The sequence below is a fragment of the Eulemur rufifrons genome, chromosome 19 (assembly GCF_041146395.1).
Source record: "Eulemur rufifrons isolate Redbay chromosome 19, OSU_ERuf_1, whole genome shotgun sequence".
NCBI classification, from domain to species: Eukaryota; Metazoa; Chordata; class Mammalia; order Primates; family Lemuridae; genus Eulemur; species Eulemur rufifrons.
In genome coordinates this window covers 19026572-19046147 of record NC_091001.1, presented here as the reverse complement: position 1 = coordinate 19046147, position 19576 = coordinate 19026572, and the positions used below count along the sequence as shown (strand labels likewise).

The 19576-nt window shown below is 36.0% G+C and overlaps 1 protein-coding gene across 2 annotated transcripts in view; it reads left to right on the top strand.

The window, feature by feature from the left end:
• The window catches only part of RBPJ (recombination signal binding protein for immunoglobulin kappa J region), a 93665-nt gene extending 75937 nt beyond the window's left edge, over positions 1-17728 (top strand). For both annotated transcript variants that reach the window (XM_069494108.1, XM_069494109.1), the window contains 8 exons: positions 598-763; positions 4800-4974; positions 8479-8616; positions 8770-8882; positions 14706-14846; positions 15862-16017; positions 16355-16458; positions 16628-17728. In XM_069494108.1, the coding sequence (XP_069350209.1) occupies positions 598-763; positions 4800-4974; positions 8479-8616; positions 8770-8882; positions 14706-14846; positions 15862-16017; positions 16355-16458; positions 16628-16943 (1309 nt within the window). In that variant the 3' untranslated portion in view covers positions 16944-17728. The remainder of the gene's footprint in view (positions 1-597; positions 764-4799; positions 4975-8478; positions 8617-8769; positions 8883-14705; positions 14847-15861; positions 16018-16354; positions 16459-16627) is intronic.
• The last annotated feature ends 1848 nt before the right edge of the window (positions 17729-19576 follow it).

Here is a 19576-nt window from a genome sequence, read left to right as displayed (position 1 = left end):
GCTGAAATGTTCCTGGCCCCAGGTGTCCACATGGCTTTAGGTCATGACTGGAAGTCCCCTCCTTAAGGAAGCTTTCCCTGGCCGCCCCAGGTCGTCTCCGTTTCAAGTTCCCCTGTCCTGCTTTATTCTTTCCCCTCAGTACATATTATTTGTGTTACAGAAGGCCTTGCCAAATGTTTTTCATTAGACGCTGAGTACATTTCAATAAGATTTTGTATACATAATGTTCAAGAAAAGTGAATGGAATGAAGAGAAGTTAGTCAATGGGTACAAACACATTGTTAGATAAAAGGTATAAGTTCTCATGGTCCATAGCACAATAGGGTGACTACGGTTAGCAACAACGTATTGTGTATTTCAAAGTAGCTAGAAGAGAGAACTTGAAGTGTTCCCAACACATAGAAATGATAAATAGCCAAGGTGATAGATACCCCAGAGATCCTGAATTGATCATTATATATTCTGTACATGTAAAAAATACCATTTGTGTCCTATAAATATGTAAAATGTTATGAATCAGTAAAAAGGGAAAAAAGAAAAGGAAATGCTTTCTTAAATCTAATTACTTTGTGTTTTTGTTCTTTTCCCATTCTTCAGGTTCTTTTGCCCTCCTCCTTGTGTGTATCTTATGGGCAGTGGATGGAAGAAAAAAAAAGAACAAATGGAGCGTGATGGTTGTTCTGAACAAGAGTCTCAACCATGTGCATTTATTGGGATAGGGAATAGTGACCAGGAAATGCAGCAGCTAAACTTGGAAGGAAAGGTAAATTAGGACTGCTAGTTCCCCATTAAGGGGCACCATGGTACCAGAATGTAGTTTTCATTGATTTGTGTGGCAGGAATTTTTTTAAATGGCTATTTAATGACTACATTGAAATCAGAACATTAAATGTCTTTTAAAATAGTGCATAAAAAGCTATTCCCTTACTTGATAAATCTTTTTTGAACATCTTAATGTTTGTTTTATTTGGCATTAGGGATAAGGGTTGGAGGATAGTGTTGAGGGGGGTGAGCTAGGGGATTTGTACTCTCAAATTCAATTTTAGGACTGGGTGTGGTGGCTCTTACCCGTAATCCTAGCACTTTGGAAGGCTGAGCCAGGGGGATTACTCAAGGCTAGGAATTCGAGACTAGCCTGAGCAACATAGCAAGACCCTGTCTCTATAAAAAAATGGAGCTGGGCATGGTGGCATGCACCTGTAGTCCTAGCTACTTGGGAGGCTGAGGTAGGAGGATCACTTGAGCCCAGGAATTCATGGTTACAATGAGCTATGATTGCACACTAGCCTGGGTGACAGACTGAGACCTTGTCTTCAAAAAAAAAAAAAAAAAATTCAATTTTAATAATTTTACAGATTGTGGGTAGTAAGAACCCTCAATGTCAACCTCCTTCAAATTTGGCTATTTGTATGTTATTTATAGCTTTATAGTTTTTATCAGTAAGACTTGTTGACTATATATTTTAAATCAGGTTTGGGATAATGCTTATTAAAATGAAGATTATTTCATCTTAAAATAAGTCAGTAAAACCATTTCTAAATTATGACCCTTGAGTAAAGAGTATATTTAAGTGGTACGTTGATCTAATAGATCTTAGCAATGTCTCATCTGTTTTCTTGTTATATAGAAAGCCTCAGAGTTACATGCCTGCAAGCTCTACATCTAGACATTCAGTGCTATGAATGAGTGGATCAGATAGGTAGTGAGAAGCCAGGGATTCTAGCTACCAGTGTTATAACTGTTTAATAGAACTTGACTGTTTGCTTTAATGAATTCCAGCTTTCAGTAATTTTAAGTGAGGTAATACCAAACAAATCAACCAATAGCATCACTGCTTGCCTTTCCCAGCATCATAGCTTAGTAGTGCCATGTTTAAGTTTTATACCTTTAGGGGCTGCCTCAGCATGGAGATCTTCCTGCTATCTTGTATCATACCTTTTTTAAAATTTCTATCATTATACCCTTTCCCTAAGGCCTAGAAATTGGCAGAAGAGGAATAGAATATCTGAGAACTCAAGCTTTTAACTAGTATTTAAAACACCTACTAATAGGGTAGTACAATGTCTATAAGCCAAAACACATATGTTAATATTTAATTTTAATGAAAAAATGTTATTAGAAAAGTTTATGTAAAGCAAGACTGGTGAGAGTCAGTAGAAAGCATGGCAGGCACAAAGGACAACATAATCGTGTGCTCAGAGCATAAAGGTATAAGAACATGGTTTAGGGCCAGGTAGGCAAAGATGTCCCGAGCAGTAAGATGCTGAGCTTCTATAAGGCACTTTGCTCCTATCTGCCTCATTTACCCTTCATTCATGTAAGGAAATACTATTTTCTTTCAATAGTCTATTTATTGAATTAGGTATAGTTAGTTATTATTAAAAAATAAGGAATATTTATTTTGCATTATTTGGTGTTTGTATTTATTTTAAATATTTATTACAACAAAATTCTAGTATACGTAGCCCTTTAAATTTATGGTCATGACATCTGACTGTATGTTGGTAATATTTTAGATCTGAGATTTTATTTAATGCTATTTTAAATTTGTTAAATAGTCTTTTCCTTAATTTTATATTTTATATAGTTGCAGCTAGGTAAGCTATGCAACAAGGAATACTTTCCTAATTAGCACATTTGTGTTTTTCTTATTCTAAAAAATTTCATATTCTTGCTAGGGTTTTGTTTTTATAATTCAAATATTTCTACAGTATTATTTTTTACAGCATTACAGTTGATATTTTTTTGTTTCAGGGCAATGCTTTTATTGCCTAAAGATTTTCAAAGAGTTTTTAGGGAGATTATTTTATGCCATTTTCTCTTCTAGAATTCTGTTAACTAATTTAGCTTTATAGTATTGTAAATGTAATTTTAGCTTTTATTTGCTTATTTTCTAAGAGTGACTTTTTCCTTATTTTCTTATGGAATTTGAATTGTTTTGGGTCAGTGGCCTTACAGTGTTTTCAAAGTAATAGTTCCAATAAAGTTATCTCAGGTATTATTTTTGTGGGTTCAAATTACTCATTGTTATTAGGGTTATATTTCCTTTCTTTCCAAAGAGATGTGCATGTTTGTTTTTTCTGAAGAAAATGAAGTGGGATCTTAGGATCCCACCTTCTCTGACTTTTTTTCTTTACCTGTTTGCCCATGTGTCTTACCATTTATGCTACATTTCAGTATTTTCTTTTTCCTGATATAGTTTATATCCATTAATTTTAACACTAAAAATTAAGTGACCTCAACATTTTTAAGATTTCCCATTAGAATGTAATTCCCTTCATTTAGATGCACATTTCATTTTTGCTTCCTGTTACTGTCATCTTTAGTACATTGATACCCATTTTCATAGACCTCATCTTATGTTGCAGAACAATTCCATTGTTTAGGCTTAATTTGACCTTCAGTGCTGTCATTTTAAAATGTATGGCGGACCCATGGACACAGCAGCTCACAGATGCCATCTCTGAGTGCTTTGGAGATCCTTGGGTGAAAGAAGCTATGTGACTGCAAAGTACTGTTGTTTTTATTTTTCTTATTACTATTATTAATTTATCTTATTTTGCCTTCTGCAGAGCAAAGCCTCTTGAAGCTTTTACTAAACTTTTGAATTTTAAAAACTTAATTGAATGTAGAATATTCAAGATGGCACCTACATTTTCTTAAATAACTTTGCTATGAGAAATGAAATAAACTATTGCACTATTTTTGTCTGCTACTAAGGCTGCCTATGAGTAAAATTTTAAAGATTATTACATAAAAGTCATTAACTATTTCCTAAATGAGTGGCATTTGCTCTGCTTTTGTAAAGGAACACACAGCAGAGGTAGTTGAAAAAATTTGTTTAGTCTAATTTTAAAGTGGAGTGTTGATCTTTTAAAAAATATAGTTCAGCTATTTTAGATATTTACACTTTAAGTATCTGGACATCATTTACCCTATCTGGAAAAGGAGGTCAATAATTTAGGCCCCTCTCTAATTCACAGGGATCAGGGGAATAGGAAAGATTTTAGAATTGCCATATGTAATTGAAATCATAGCATTTTGAAGTGTCTTTGTTGTTTGTTGAGTGCTATAACTCTTTTATACTGTCTTTTCAGTTACCAGAATTTGTACTCTGGTAAACTATATAATGCCTTGAACATTTTCTCTAGTACCTTTAAATTTAGTTCTTTTGGTGATGCAATATGAATGATCCCATTGGGCAAAGTTAACCATTTTAAAAATAATTCTTTAAAGCATACTCATATAATCTCTTTCTGGTTTTAGATATTTTATAATCATCCAGTTAGTCCCGCATTATTTTCCTCAGACTTAGAAGTGGTTACTCTAGCATTCAGCTATGTAAAGAAAAACATTCTATGCACTATTTTGAGAAGGACCACTGCTGAAATCTTTTACATAATTCTGTTGAATTCTGATAACCTTATTTATATCTTTTCTTTGCAGAAAGATAGTCATAGCTTTTTTTAACTGTAAAATTTCTATTTTTAAAAATAACTATAACACTGCTAATTCTGTGAAGCAGATGTAGTGCTATATAAAACAAGAAAAGACTTTAAAAACAGTCTTTTAAAAAGGGTACAATGTATCACAATGTTTGTATCTTATAGACTTGATAAGGAAGATTTTGTACTTTCTTCAGAGATCAATTTGAGTAATTTTACAGTTGGTAATTTTTATCAGCTATCCATTGGAATTATTTCATTTAAACCTGATCAAACCTAACCATGGCCATTCTGAGTTGTAGATACACAACCAACAAAGTTTTGGTGCTATAAAACTTTTCTTTTCTTTCACAGAACTATTGCACAGCCAAAACATTATACATATCTGATTCAGACAAGAGAAAGCACTTCATGTTGTCTGTAAAGATGTTCTATGGCAACAGTGATGACATTGGTGTGTTCCTCAGCAAACGGATAAAGGTCATCTCCAAACCTTCCAAAAAGAAGCAGTCATTGAAAAATGCTGACTGTATGTATGCTTGAGTTTTCTTATTTGTCCTCGACTCCCACCTTGAAGTAATAACACAAATTATTTTTCAAATTAAAATTGCTTTTTCAATAGCCAGTTCAGTCTTTACTAATATTTTTGTGGCCTTCTTAATTGTATTTTTTTTTTAATTAAAATGGTCCAATGAAGTGGTTCTCAACCAGATTGATTCCTTAGTGCTGCCCAGGGGCACTTAGGAAATGGGAGGTGTTTTTCTTCTGTAGTCACAGTGATTGGAGGGGATGATACTAGCGTTGGATATCTTCAGCCAGTGTTACTAAATGTCCTACAATGCCCAAGAAAGTTCCCATTCCCACAAAGAATTGATCTACCCTGAATGTCAAAAGCACCCCTTTGAAAAACACTATTATATCAAATGGGCTTTGGAAGCCATCCTGAGAACCTAAACAAGATTTTTAAGATGGTTGCTCCAGCAGAGACTACTGTCTCATCAGCAAATTAATTTTAGACTACCAATGATACATACTATGTGTTTAAATTGTACATTTCAACCTCCACACCTATTTTCCTTTTTTTTTTAAATTCAGCTTTTTATTATAGAAACTTTCAAATTTATGTAAAAGGGGAAAAGAAGTATAATGTAACCATCCACCTAGCCCCAACAGGTTTAACCAGTTCTGTTTCATTATTTCCATCACTACCAACACCTCTCCCTATTCCAAATGCTGGACTATTATAATGTAAATCTCAACGATCCTGTCCTTTCAACCAAAATGTCTGCAGTGGTGACTAAAACGTGACTTTTCTTTTTAAACATCATTATACCTATCAAAGTTGATAGTAGTTCCTTAATGCCATCTAATATTCATTCCATGTACAGATTTATCAGATGGTCTCACCAGTGTCTTGTTAAAATTGTTTTTGTTTTATTTTATAGTTGGTTTATTCAAACCCGGAGGTCCAAAAACTTTAATATGTAAGAGTTTCTTCTCTTCTCCCTGTCCCACCTTTTTTCCTTCCATGTCATTTATTTGTTGAAGAAACTAGGTCATTTTTCCTGTGGAATTTTTGTGTTCTGGATTTGGCTGATTATATGTTTCTCTCATATTTTCCATAAACTGGTGGTTGGACTTAAAGACTTTTAGAATTAGTTGGTCCTATACACATTCATTTCCATTGGATCAGAAGTCATATATCTGGCTATCCCATTTTTTTCATATTAAGATTGGTTATAATAAGTTCAGCTGTTGTTAGTCTAATGATTCTAATTCATCCATAAAGTTCCCCAGCAACCTTTAACTTAATGCTTTTGTAACCACTGGTGATGGCTGCTTAAATCCGATTCATTAAGGGCTGCAAATGGGTGATTTTCTTATTTTTTATTCATAACTTTTGCATTTGTTAGCTGGAGTTTTCCTACAAAGAGTGACTTTGCCCTATTTTTTCCTTCAAAGGTAGTCTGTTGAGAAAAGGCAGGATTAGCTGGACTGTTTACTCATTGGTAGAATAATGATAATATTCTTTGAAAGTAGCCATTGAGGTTATAGGGGTTTTATTTGCTTGTTTTTTATTTTGTTGTATAATGAACTCATGGATTTTTGTGTATTAGATATATTTTAATCTATGCAGTCCTTATTAATGTCATTTATATTATGGAAAATTTCAAAGACAGCAAAGTAGACAGTTGCATAATAAAATGAAACCCTTATGTTCATCCTTTAACATCAGCAGTGTTGTTATATTTAGAACAATCTTATTTTATCTTCATTTATACTCCTACCCTAGCCTCACTTTCCTCTGCCCCTCAGTTTGATGCAAATCCCAGACATAATATCATCTGTAAATATGTCTATGTGTCTCTAAAAGATGGAGTCTCTTTTTAATATATTCATAATACCATGATTACATAAAAACAACATATAAAGCACTATAAGAAGAAATGCTTTCTTGATATCATCAAATATCCAGTCAGTATTCAAATTTAAATTGTCTAAAATATTTTAAAAATCAATTTCTTCAAATCAGAATTCAAATCTATCAGATTTTACAATATATATTGTATTAATATATCCTTGAATAATCTTTATGAAGCGCCTTCTGCAATTTATTTATTCAAGAGACTTGAGTTATTTGGCCTTTAAAGAGTTCCACATACTGGATTTTGCTAATTTCATTCCTTTGGTGTGGTTTAATATAATTTCTGTAAATTGGTAGCATTAGAAAGAAACAGAGCTGGACTCTACTTAAAGTTAGAACGACAGATTTCATTTAGTACTATTGCAGTAGGAGAAAAGAGACTTAAATATAGAAGTGAGTTCAATTCTGAGATACAACAAAGACAAGTGGGAATTTATAGCCAAGGAGCAGAGTGAGGGGGTCTGGATGGAAAATTACTAAGAGGAGGCGTCACAGGTAGGGGGATTCTGGCTAACCCCACTTAACAGGATTCCAGCTAAAGGCAGGCCAAGGTGATTGTATGTCAAGGATGAGGGGATGACTTAGCAGGATTCTTGCTCCAACCGGGCTAAGTGAACTAATGACAGGACCCAAGGACAAACACTAAAAGTTTGGTGAAGGAGAGGATCTTTGTCCGTGGTTAATCTAGAAGCGTGATCAGATTTAAAGTTGCTGTTCTTTGGTTCTTTTTTTGTTGCTGAAAGGCAAGGCCTACTTCATAGATGGTGGTGTGCTCTCCTGCACCAGGAGGCATTTAATCTTGTATTCGGGCTAATTACATTCCCAATTACAGGGTTTTATTTAACATCTTTAACTTTGTATTTGTATTGAATATTAGTTTCTTGATGGCAGAGAACATATTTCACTTTCAGAATATTTTCCTGCTTACATAGATGTGTTTTTTTTTTTCAAGAAATTTCATGCAATGTAATACTTTAAGGTATTTATTTTAAGGTATTTAGAAGAAAGTAAAATTTTCTAAAATCACAATATGCAAGAGGCAATTGCCTCCTTGTTAAACATCCTTCTAGACCCTTTTCTATGCATATATTTTATAGGATTGGATGCAAGCACGTGGAGACAAACATGCAGTCACATATAAATATATGTTTGGCTAATGGAACCACAGTGTACAGGGTGATTCATAGCCTGCTTTTCCATTCAGTGATAATCTGGGGAGATGTTTTCTTTTCAGTGTATTTAGATACACATCATTTAAATGGGTGAATGGTATTATAATTTATTTAATCAAATTCCTACTGTTGGACATTTATTATTTTTAAAATAATTTTTCCTCTTCATAGATCAGTACTACACAAAGCATACTGTGTAGCTCTCATTTTAAAATGATTTTTATTTTATGGACATATTTGATATCATTAGCTCGACATTATTAAGACATTATTGACATTAAGCTGTTTTGGTATCTGTATTTTCTTGGAAGGTTAAAATGTTTGTCATATCTGTTACATGCTAAATTGTAATCAAGAATAGTCACCACTTGGCAAGTGGAGTTATCTTCTTGTGCCCTGCACCCCAGTCCGCATAAGAGCTGTTTTTCCTTTGCAGTATGCATTGCCTCAGGAACAAAGGTGGCTCTGTTTAATCGACTTCGATCCCAGACAGTTAGTACCAGATACTTGCATGTAGAAGGAGGTAATTTCCATGCCAGTTCGCAACAGTGGGGAGCATTTTACATTCATCTCTGTGAGTATGAAAATAGGCATTTGATGATTTTAGTGTGAAACTGTTAAATTCTTTTTGATAATGAGATATATGGATATATTGTTTTGTTATTTTCCTAAGCAGATCATGAATTCTAAAAGGTGATAATTTGATTTCTTTTTCCACTTGCTGCAGTGGACGATGACGAATCAGAAGGAGAAGAATTCACAGTCCGAGATGGGTACATCCATTATGGACAAACAGTCAAACTTGTGTGTTCAGTTACTGGCATGGCACTCCCAAGATTGGTATGGCTCTACTTTTGCTTGAATGATATGTGAAGTAGAAATTAATTCTTAAAACAGGAAAATCACAACATTCAAATGTAAAAATACATCTCAATTTCATGCTTTTTAATTCAGAAAGGTATGTCAATAATCCCTGCTGTTAATAATGACTATTATACTCTACCTTATTTCAGAAATGCTTTAAAGCAATTAGTCAATTTTTAAAACTGCATTTCTAATGTCTTCCTCTTAAAGTATTTCTAGTAGATTTTGATGGCAGTTTCCTTTTTGGTTGTATACCTGAACATGTTCAGTAGAGGGCACTATAAATTGCACTAAGTTTTTTTCTTTACTAATGCAGATATAATGTATTCATTTTGGGGGGTACCTACTATATCCCAATGTAGTACCAAGTTTCTAAAAGTGAAGAAATTCTTATTTCTTTTAAAATATAAGCATAATTTTTATTAGCTTACTCTCACAAGAAGATAGATTTATTAAATATAAATAAAATTAGTATTTCTTACTTGGGGGAGAGAAACAGGATTTAGTGTTTTTTCACTAGAAGATCTTGAAACTGTAAAAATTGCTTTTCTTAGTAAAATGAAAACAAAAGTCCCTTAGAACTCCAATCCCCCACCTCCGATTTTCCCCCCTCGTTTTCTAAAACAATACAATTTAGTTATACTAAAGATGAAGGGGATTTATGAGTATGTTTGATTCAAGGTCAGGTCGGAGGGGGGGTATTGGGTGAACAGAAGAAGGTTTATTAATAGCATTAATATTACTGTTCCTGAGCATGGCTTATATTTATCACTTCGGTGAAATATTTCATTATGTTTTCTGGGGCTATATCAGCAGAAGTTGGGTGGATCTACAGCTGTCTAAGCAAATGTATCATTTCTTTGTATTTATTTTTGTATTTATTTTCTATGTCATGATTGTAATGAGGTGATTTCCCCCCCCATTTCAATTTAATAAACTAAGATGCATGACTGCAGTACTATTAATAACAATCTGTAAAACCTTGCAATTGGGACAAATCTTACCAAAAAAGGTGTAAAGAAAGGAAAAAGGATGTAAAGGAAGGGCGTAAAAAATGGAAAGGAAGACAGAAGCAAACAAAAAACAATTACTCAGTTCTTCTCCTCTCATTCATTATGTGTTACTCTATGCCAGAGATCATGTTTGTTTGCTTTGGTGTCAGGTGCTTGTTCTACAGAAGCACAACTTCAGAGCCTATGCCTTTGATCAGCAACAGCTTACAGACCACTTAGAAAGCAGACCCAAATCTTAAAACTGTTTTTCACTCTTTCATGTAAAGTACAATAGTCTGCCTTGCTTGAATGTCATCTTTAATCGAATTTTCCATACCCCAATCTGTGTGGCTCTGATTATTAAAAGGTTGCAATAAAAAATTAACATACATAATGTATTAGAGAAAGTTGCAGTGCCATCATTAGCATGCTGATAAATATGTCTAGAAAGAAGTTCCATGACTGAAGAATTCTGACTGGAGGATCACAGATAGATTTTAGATGTCTATACTACTTCCGCCCCCCCTTGACCTCCATTTACACACAGTTTTCAATAATGATGGTGTTCTCTGGCTTTCATATGCTTTTTAAAAGGGTAATCTTACCATATTATCTGAAAGCTGGCTTTTTTTCTTTTAAATGACAGGGTCTTGTTCTGTTGCACAGGCTAGAATGTGGCAAGGTTCACTGTGTAACCTCGATCTCCTAGGCTCAGGTGATCCTGCTGCCTCAACCTCCTGAGAACTAGGAGTACAGGTTCATGCCACCACACCTGTCTAATTATTTTGTTTTTTAGAGACAGGGTCTTGCTATGTTGTCCAGGCTAGTCTCAAGCTATCCTCCTGAAGTGTTCATATTATATGCAGGAGCCACCATGCCTAGCCAGAAAGTTGGCCTTTAATGCTTCCTACAATATCAACCTCATTAGAGAGCTTTGCTTAAAAAATACTATCCCTCCAAGACCAAGTTTCAATGGGATAAATGTTCTAGTAAAAAGTCCTGTTTCTTAGGGTGCTCTCAAAACAGGCACATTCGATGCAGATCTAGCCAAGTAACAAGAAACCATCGTTGGCCATTTACTACAAGTACTCATCAGGGCTATCAGATACCCCAAGGGTAGAGATCATATAAGATTGATTCTGTCACCAGTATAGCTCCACTCCTAAGGCTTCGTCAGTGCAATTGAATTGTACTGATAACTGTTGTCCCTGTATTTTACAGAAAGTACATCACTCTCATTTGGTGAACAACCCAGTAACATAAACTTCACCAATATTTATTGGTCATTTAGCAGGTACGGTGCTAGAACTGTGAACAAGATATGTTTTCTGTCCTTAATGGCTGTATCCACTTAACATCAGACATATGGTAAATATTGTACCAATAATCTACAAAACCATCTTAGAGGAGAGAAAGAGCTGATTGGAATAATCCCTGATGTTTTCTGGATGTATGATCCACCACACACATAGCTTAACTCATAGCAAGTTTGTATTACCTGTTTTCTTAAATTTCTTTCCTCCCTTTCTTAATAGTTAGAAATTATCAAAGTAAGCCTTTGGTGCCTTCTATGGACATCTTGGGTTTCTTTATTGGTGAAAGCTAGGTCATTCAGCAATGTCTATGTCCAAAGAACATTGTGGGAAATAAAAAACAAGGTAAATATGGCCCATGTTCCCAATGTGCTTATTATTATTAAGCACATTAGTGGAGAAACAAATAACATTTCTATACTAACTCATGACTCATGTGGTGGAGACTCATAAGGGAGTGCTATAGACTTAAGGAAGCTTTAGACTTCCTTTAGATCATTTAAAAAAATCAGTTCTCTAAAATCCAAACCTCATTGAATTGAAATACAACCATAAGACTTCAACATTGATCTGAAACATTTTGCTTGGGTTTAATTAGCCTCATAGACTATCTTAGAAACTATAATTGCTAAAAGTGTAATGTCTCCCTTTTAAACTCAAAAATTAATGGTGTTAGTAGAGTAACACTTACTCTAATAAACTGCAAAGCTAAAAATGTATGAATATGGGCTGGACATGATGGCTCACACCTATAATCTTAGCACTCTGGGAGGCTGAGGCAGGTGGATCCTTTGAGCTCAGGAGTTCGAGACCAGCCTGAGCAAGAGCGAGACCCCGTCTCTACTAAAAATAGAAAGAAATTAGCTGGACAACTAAAAATATATAGAAAAAATTAGCCGGGCATGGTGGCGCATGCCTGCAGTCCCAGCTACTCGGGAGGCTGAGGCAAGAGAATAGCTTGAGCCCAGGAGTTTGAGGTTGCTGTGAGCTAGGCTGACGCCATGGCACTCGCTCTAGCCCGGGCAACAGAGTGAGACTCTGTCTCAAAAAGTGTAAATATGAAGAATGTTGACTTCAAAGATTGTGGCTTTATACAGTTGTGGCTTAGTTGAAGATAAATGATCTTTGAACATAAGTGAGGCATGAGTCGGGTGTTAAAAGCCATACATTACATAATATCAGTGGCAGTATTCTAAGTACTTTCACATGTATTGATGGATGTAATCTTCAGTGAACTTTGTTAGAGGCTACCATGAAGGATCATGGAGCAGAGCATCCATCCATGCATGTGTGCATGCATTCTACAAGTAGTCCTCAGCACTTTCTGTGCGCCAGGCATAAAGTTCCTTTCATGGAGTTTACATTGTGGTAGGGACAGAGACAAAAAAAAAAAAAAAAAAAAGCTAAAGAAATACTCATATAATGTAGTATACATTTTACATAGTGGTAAGAAGACATAATTAAAACTGGATAAAGGGATAGAGAATTTGGGGAGTCCTTAGGTCAGGGAAATCTTTTTCAAGTGATGGTATTTGAACAGAGACCAGCATGAAGTCGGGGACCCACTAACTGGGTGAGGAGCATTCCGTGGAGACAGAATGAGTGCTGAAGAACTTCCGACAGGGAGTGTGTGAGGAACGGTAAAGGAAGCCAGGCTAGCTGGAGCAGAGGGAGGAGAGGCACTGCAGCCACGGGGTAGCCGTGGGCAAGCTCCTGTATCTAGGGTAAGGACTTTATGTCATCTGTGTGTGGTAGAAGGCCACTGGAGGGTTCGAAGCAGGGCATGATGGCTGATTTGTGTTTAGGAAGGATAATTCTGGCTGCTGTGTGGAGAAGAGAGCGTAGGGATGTGGCAGTGGAAGCAGAGAGACGGGGGTCATAAATCAGGCAAGAGCTGATGGTATTTTTGACAAGGGTTATAGTGGTCAGGTGATGAGAGGTTTCTGATTTGTTTGAAAGTGGGCCTAACAGAATTTGCTGACAGATTGGGTGGTTGGGTATGAGAGCAAGCAAGGTGTCAAGGATGACTCTAAGGTTTTTGGATTGAGTGAATGGTGGTGCCATTTGTTGAACTGTGAGTTGGGAAGGATCAAGTTTAGGAGGAAATCCAAAATTCTGTTTTGGATATGTTAAGTTTGAGGTGCCTGTTAGACATAGTAAGTGGAAATACTGAATAGGTAGTTAAATATACACAGTGAGTGCAGGAGAGAGTATAAGGCTGGAGATACAAATTTGGGAGTTGTCAACCTCTACATCATGTAGAGAATATAGGTTATAAATAGAGGAGAAGAGGTCTGAGGACTTGGCTCTGGGCACCTTAATGGTCAGTTAGAGCGGGTGTAGCCCCCAAAAAGAGAATGTCTGTGTCACGTGCTTCTGAGCAAATGAAGTTAAGATGAGGACAGAGAAGCGCCATGAAAGTCATCTGTCTCGAGTCCTTGTGGCTTTGATGAGCAGTTGTAGTGGAGTTTTTGAGACACAAAAGGCTGGAGAGATTGCCAGAGATTGCTATGAAGAGGAGCAGAGAAGTGGGTAGCAAGGAGGAGGGACAGGGACACGTAGTCCAGGAAACATTTTCTTTACTTTTGATTTTAAGATGAGAAATAGTTATAACATGTTTATATGTTGTTGGAAGTGATCAGTAAAAAAAGCAAATGAGAGTAAAAGAGATTTTACTATGTAAAATCTTGCTCTTCTTCACCATCACCTACTTAGTGATTACATTCTGTGTATCAAGTGTAAGGTTTGGTGGTATTATCTTTCCTGATATCCATATGTGTTTTGTGGACTATTTGGATAATGAGATTTTAGAGTATAGTGGAAAGAGGTCAGGCTGGGCAGGGCAGCCAGCCCTAGGATCATATTCTGGTCCTTCAGCTACTAACCTGGTTATTGTGAGCAATTTACCTGCCCTCTCTAAGCCCATTTCCTAATCTGCAAAACTAGTTTAATTTTGTTTTGTTTTTAAATAAGTATTGGATAATAGATATAAGATGTTTGCACTGACTAGCACACCCACAGTAGTCTTCTAGAGACTTTTCCCTTTGATGCTGGAATATCTGTCATTGTACATGTGCTACTCAAAATATGGTCCACAGGTCAGCAGCATTAACATCACCTGAGAATTAGTTAGAAATGCAGAATGTCTGGCCCCGCACAGGCTCTGCCAGATCAGAACCTGTATTTTTCACAAGAGCCCCAGATGATTTGTGTACACATTAAAGTTTTAAAAGCACTGATCTAGAAAACAAGTGACTGCCTGCCCAGTATTTTTTAGATGTTCATGGAAGAGGGCAACAATTTGCACGTTTTAACATGCTTGTAAGCTAAAAAAATTTTTTATTCCTAGCCTTATTATTTGCAAATGTTTTTGTATATGTAGGCATAGGACAACTAACTGTGATATATTATTATATAGCACATGTACTTTCTGTGTGCTTTTGATAGTATTTTCCATGTGTGGATGACCTTTTATTTCTTGTGTTGAAATGCAGATAATTAGGAAAGTTGATAAGCAGACTGCACTGCTGGATGCAGACGATCCTGTGTCACAACTCCATAAATGTGCGTTTTACCTTAAGGATACAGAAAGAATGTACTTGTGCCTTTCTCAAGAGAGAATAATTCAATTTCAGGTATGTTTTTAAATTGCTGGTGAAATCTACAATGTGTAAACGCTTAGGTTAGCAGCTTACAGAAACATGCAATTCTCATTTGCTGTTAATTGTATCTAAATACACGTGGCTGTATTTATCTCAGGTCTAAGGGTCTCTAACATATATGTGCTCAGACATGGTGGCAATCCTACATCAGAGAAGAACTCTGAAAACTAGGAAAATGTTCTCAGAGAAACAGTTAACATCTAGTTCCAGTGTTCTTAATGCTGGGAGCAAAGAGCCCCTCAGAATGTTCAGCAATAGATTTTCGATGTTCACTGAATCCTCTGAAATTGTGTGCAGACACTTTTTACTGTGTACAGATGAAGCATTTTTCTAGGGGAGGGTTCAAAATCTATTCAGACTTATGTTGGGGTCCCCTAAGATAGTGATGATGTGCTTCAAAAGCTAATTTTTAATGACACCTACTGAGAAGGCTTTTATGAAGACATTTATGACATGGGCAGATGATTTAATAGGATAGTTACAGTTTCATGTGAAACTCCTGTGCAAACTCCCGTTCCAGAGCAACAGCCATCCACAGCTCTGGTGACGTGCTGGGTCCCTGGTCTAGGTGTGTGGCAGTAGAGGCAGGGACTTGCCAGTTCAGATCTTGGTTGCCTCTTTCTGAAAGTGGAGAGCTTCTAGGGGCTCCCATTGTCTCTTTCTCAGGGATTTCAAAGAGTTTTAAACAGCCGTTTACGTATTAATGAAACTATATCAGTATTGATATACTCTTAGTGGTTATTCTGACAGGTATTATTGCTTAATATGTCACTGAAATATTTTGTATTATAATTAAAACTATCTGTGGAGTTTCCATATTAATATTCTGTTTGTGTTTATTTAGGAATTGGCAGGGCACCATGCTTTAGGAAGTTGATAAATTTTTACTAAATTCTGTCCTTGTTAACTCTAGTCTGTTACTTTGGTAAAATTCTCTTGTATTACAAAGAATATAAAACTCAGTTTCTAAACATTCTTTCTTCATAAGGCCACTCCATGCCCGAAAGAACCAAATAAAGAGATGATAAATGATGGCGCTTCCTGGACAATCATTAGCACAGATAAGGCAGAGTATACGTTTTACGAGGGGATGGGCCCTGTCCTGGCCCCCGTCACCCCTGTGCCTGTCGTAGAGAGTCTTCAGGTGAGACCTCTTAGTCCCAGTTGGCTTGTGGCTCTTTGCAACTGCTCTCAGCTGTGACTTGGCCTGATTTTGTTTCATGGGAATTTTGATTCTGTTATACATCATTTGTTGATAAAATACAAAAATAGGAGGAACATACTTACATGAAAGAAAATTTTAATTTAAATCAACTTGTATGTTATCTTAAAATGTTTTTAGCTAGCTTTGTAACCATGCTATTTAAAAGGAACATTTTAATTACCCATTTTTTAACAAATGAAAGTTGGGAATCTAATTTGTGTACTTTAATGAAAAATGAAAAGTTTCCTCAGTGTTGTGATTTTTCTGTGAATTGCAGTTGAATGGCGGTGGGGACGTAGCAATGCTTGAACTCACAGGACAGAATTTCACTCCAAATTTACGAGTGTGGTTTGGGGATGTAGAAGCTGAAACTATGTACAGGTACTTGATAAAACTTTTTACATCATCCAAAGGTTGTAAGGGGTATGGGTCCCTGAGATTCTTTCCTGACATTGATTCTAATGTATTAAAGAACCTTGTTTTAAGTCTCATTTCCAAAATGTGCTTTGCTTTTTAAAGTGCTTTTAAGTGATTTCTGTTTCCTTCTCAGATGTGGAGAGAGTATGCTCTGTGTCGTCCCAGACATTTCTGCATTCCGAGAAGGCTGGAGATGGGTCCGGCAGCCAGTCCAGGTTCCAGTAACTTTGGTCCGTAATGATGGAATCATTTATTCCACCAGCCTTACCTTTACCTACACACCAGAACCAGGGCCGCGGCCACACTGCAGTGCAGCCGGAGCAATCCTTCGAGCCAATTCAAGCCAAGTGCCCCCTAACGAATCAAACACAAACAGCGCGGGAAGCTACACAGACGCCAGCACAAATTCCACCAGTGTCGCATCATCTACAGCAACAGTGGTGTCCTAACTACCGTCTTTTTGCTAGGACTTAAACTGACTTGAGTGCGGCAAAAAGTTGACAAGAAAAGAGGAAAAATAAATGAACAATCTTTTGTGGTTTCTTGGGAAAACTTTTCATACCAGGTGATACTATTCAAAATCCGTTACCTGCAAGTGCTGATTTGAAATGCAGAAGCCACAGTAAAACAAACACACACAAAAAAATCAAAATTTAAAAACTATTGGAAATCAAGTTTTTCAGCTGTGTTTTTTTGTTCAGTTGGTTATTGTTTGGTTTTTTTTCAAATGGGCAAGAAATAAATATGTGGCTGGAATAAAAGTTAAGCAAACTAGAAGACACAAAGCTAACGTAGTTTTTATGGACCAAGGAACTTGTATAAGCTTTAGTAAAAGGTACATTTTCACCATACCTTTTTTAATATCATGGTATATAGTACACCTTGTTACCAAATAGGTTGTTCTCTTCCCTACCCACCTTTGAGCTTTTGCTCTAAAGTACATTCAGGTTCCAAGCCTGACCATGCTTGTTTAATCTAATTACCATACTCTTCCAGGTATTTTTGGTCTAAGGCTGGAACTATTTTTTTTTTAAGCTGAAGTCTTAATGACTTTACATGAGTCGAAATTGTTTTGATTTCAGCAAGTCAAATCTTGTAAAGGCCTGCATATTTTTTTTAAGATTATATGAAGTCTGTGCAAAAGCTTTAAAAAAATGCCTCTGCCTTGCCTGCAATACATGCAATGTATGTTAACTTAGTCTCTATTCTCAGACACTGTTGATAGTTATTTCTGTGTTTTCCTTTTTTTTTTTTTTGTTAAATGTATTTATAGTGGTTATCCAAGAGGTTCTAACATTTACATGGAATTCAGTGTGGCCATTTAGTCATTAATGAGTAAATGGCGCAGAACATGTTGGTGTTTGAAGTGTTCTCTCCTTTTCCCATACGTAAACACAACTGTGTGTTCCAGGATTTCTTCAGGTTTTTCCCCCTTCCTAATCTTGTACATAACTTGTATTATGTGTAAGTTAAACAATTTATTTTGAACTTGGAATGTTCCCAGTGATTTCATTCAGCAGAGTGTTCTCTCCCTTGTTGGCAAATGACAAAAAAAATATCATGAGAAGTATTTGCTACCAGTTGGTAGATGGTGCCCTAAGGGTAGAATGGAGAAAATTTCAGCAAAAGCATGTTTTATTATCTTTATTTTTTTTTTTATTTTTTATTTTTTGGTAGTCTAGGCCAGAACATCATTGTAATCTTAAAACATAAGATGCTTTTACTAGATGATCAACTAAAATAGCTGGAAGACAGAAACAGTTGTAAGGTTATAAAAATGCAAATGTAACTTATGTTGCCGTTTCTTTCTCTGCCTTTTTTGTTTTCTCTTCCCCAGTACTGAGCATCTCCACAAATGTTTCCTACTCAGAAAACATTTCTTTTCCTTTCATTTGAGATTTGGATGCATTCAGGGTTGTGTGTTGGCCTTGCATGCTAATCTCACCAGTTTTACATTACTTTTGTTCCTGCACTTTCATTTATGCCTTTGTTCAGTTTCTTGGAAATTGCAGCAGACTCATTGGGCTACATTTAGTACAAGAACCACATGTATATGTTATAGGACACAGTCTAGTAATACAATCATCCTTCTTAGAGTAAAAACTACCTCTAGATAGTGGTAAGCTTTTACTGCCCCATAAAACAGGAGCCACAGTACCTTATGAATACAAAACTGTAACTTCCTATAGCGTTTCCATACAGAACATTGTCTTTCTGGTGTCCTGGGCTATTTTGAAAACGTTTCCATCAATAGACTTTTTAGAAATCATTATTAGTAGCATTTTTCCCCTGGCTTTGCTGTCTTCATCGCTCACTCTTTGGCTCAGACTATGCCACTGTAAATACTCTTCCTAACATCTTTAAATCGCCTTTTCCTCAGTTTTCAAGGGGAAAGTAATTTGTAAAGCATGTTAGGTGATTAAATCCAAGTTACTGCAGTTTTCTCTCACTACAAGCCTTTTTAATCACCCCCAGGCTGCATTTTACTCTGTATAGCCTTTTCTCTTCAAATCTGCTCCAGTTGCTCACTTCTCTCTTATAAACTAATCCTGCCTCACACCTTAAATCTGTTTCAGTGATCAAGGGCAGAACTCATTGTGGCCTTATCTTTCTTTGTTGACTATTCACTGGCTCTTACTTGCAAACGTGCTTGTTTCTGAGTAGTATTTATTCTCTCTGTTGAGTCATGGCAGAAGTCATTACACAGTTCTTTTGTTCAGAGTGTGGAAATGTTTTTAGTGCTGCTCTACATTTAACGGGCCACAAGTTTCTTCCACTTCCTAGGTTTGGTATTTAGTTAAGAAATCATACTAAATTAACCGATAACAAATGAGATGCTTTTGAAGAACAAGCTATTCCTTACCCAGCTTTGTAACTCAAAATAATTTTTCAAGTTCATGGCTTTATTAAAGTGAACTTCTGCTTTTTTTAATGTTCATATCTTTGGTTCTTTGTTTCTTTGAATAAGGTAAATTGAAATATTAGACTAAAACTCTTTTCCTATTTTGTTTTTTTTTTTTTAAAACTTCAAGAATGTACTTACACAGGCATTTTCCCCACCTATTGTACGCCATTCTCACAC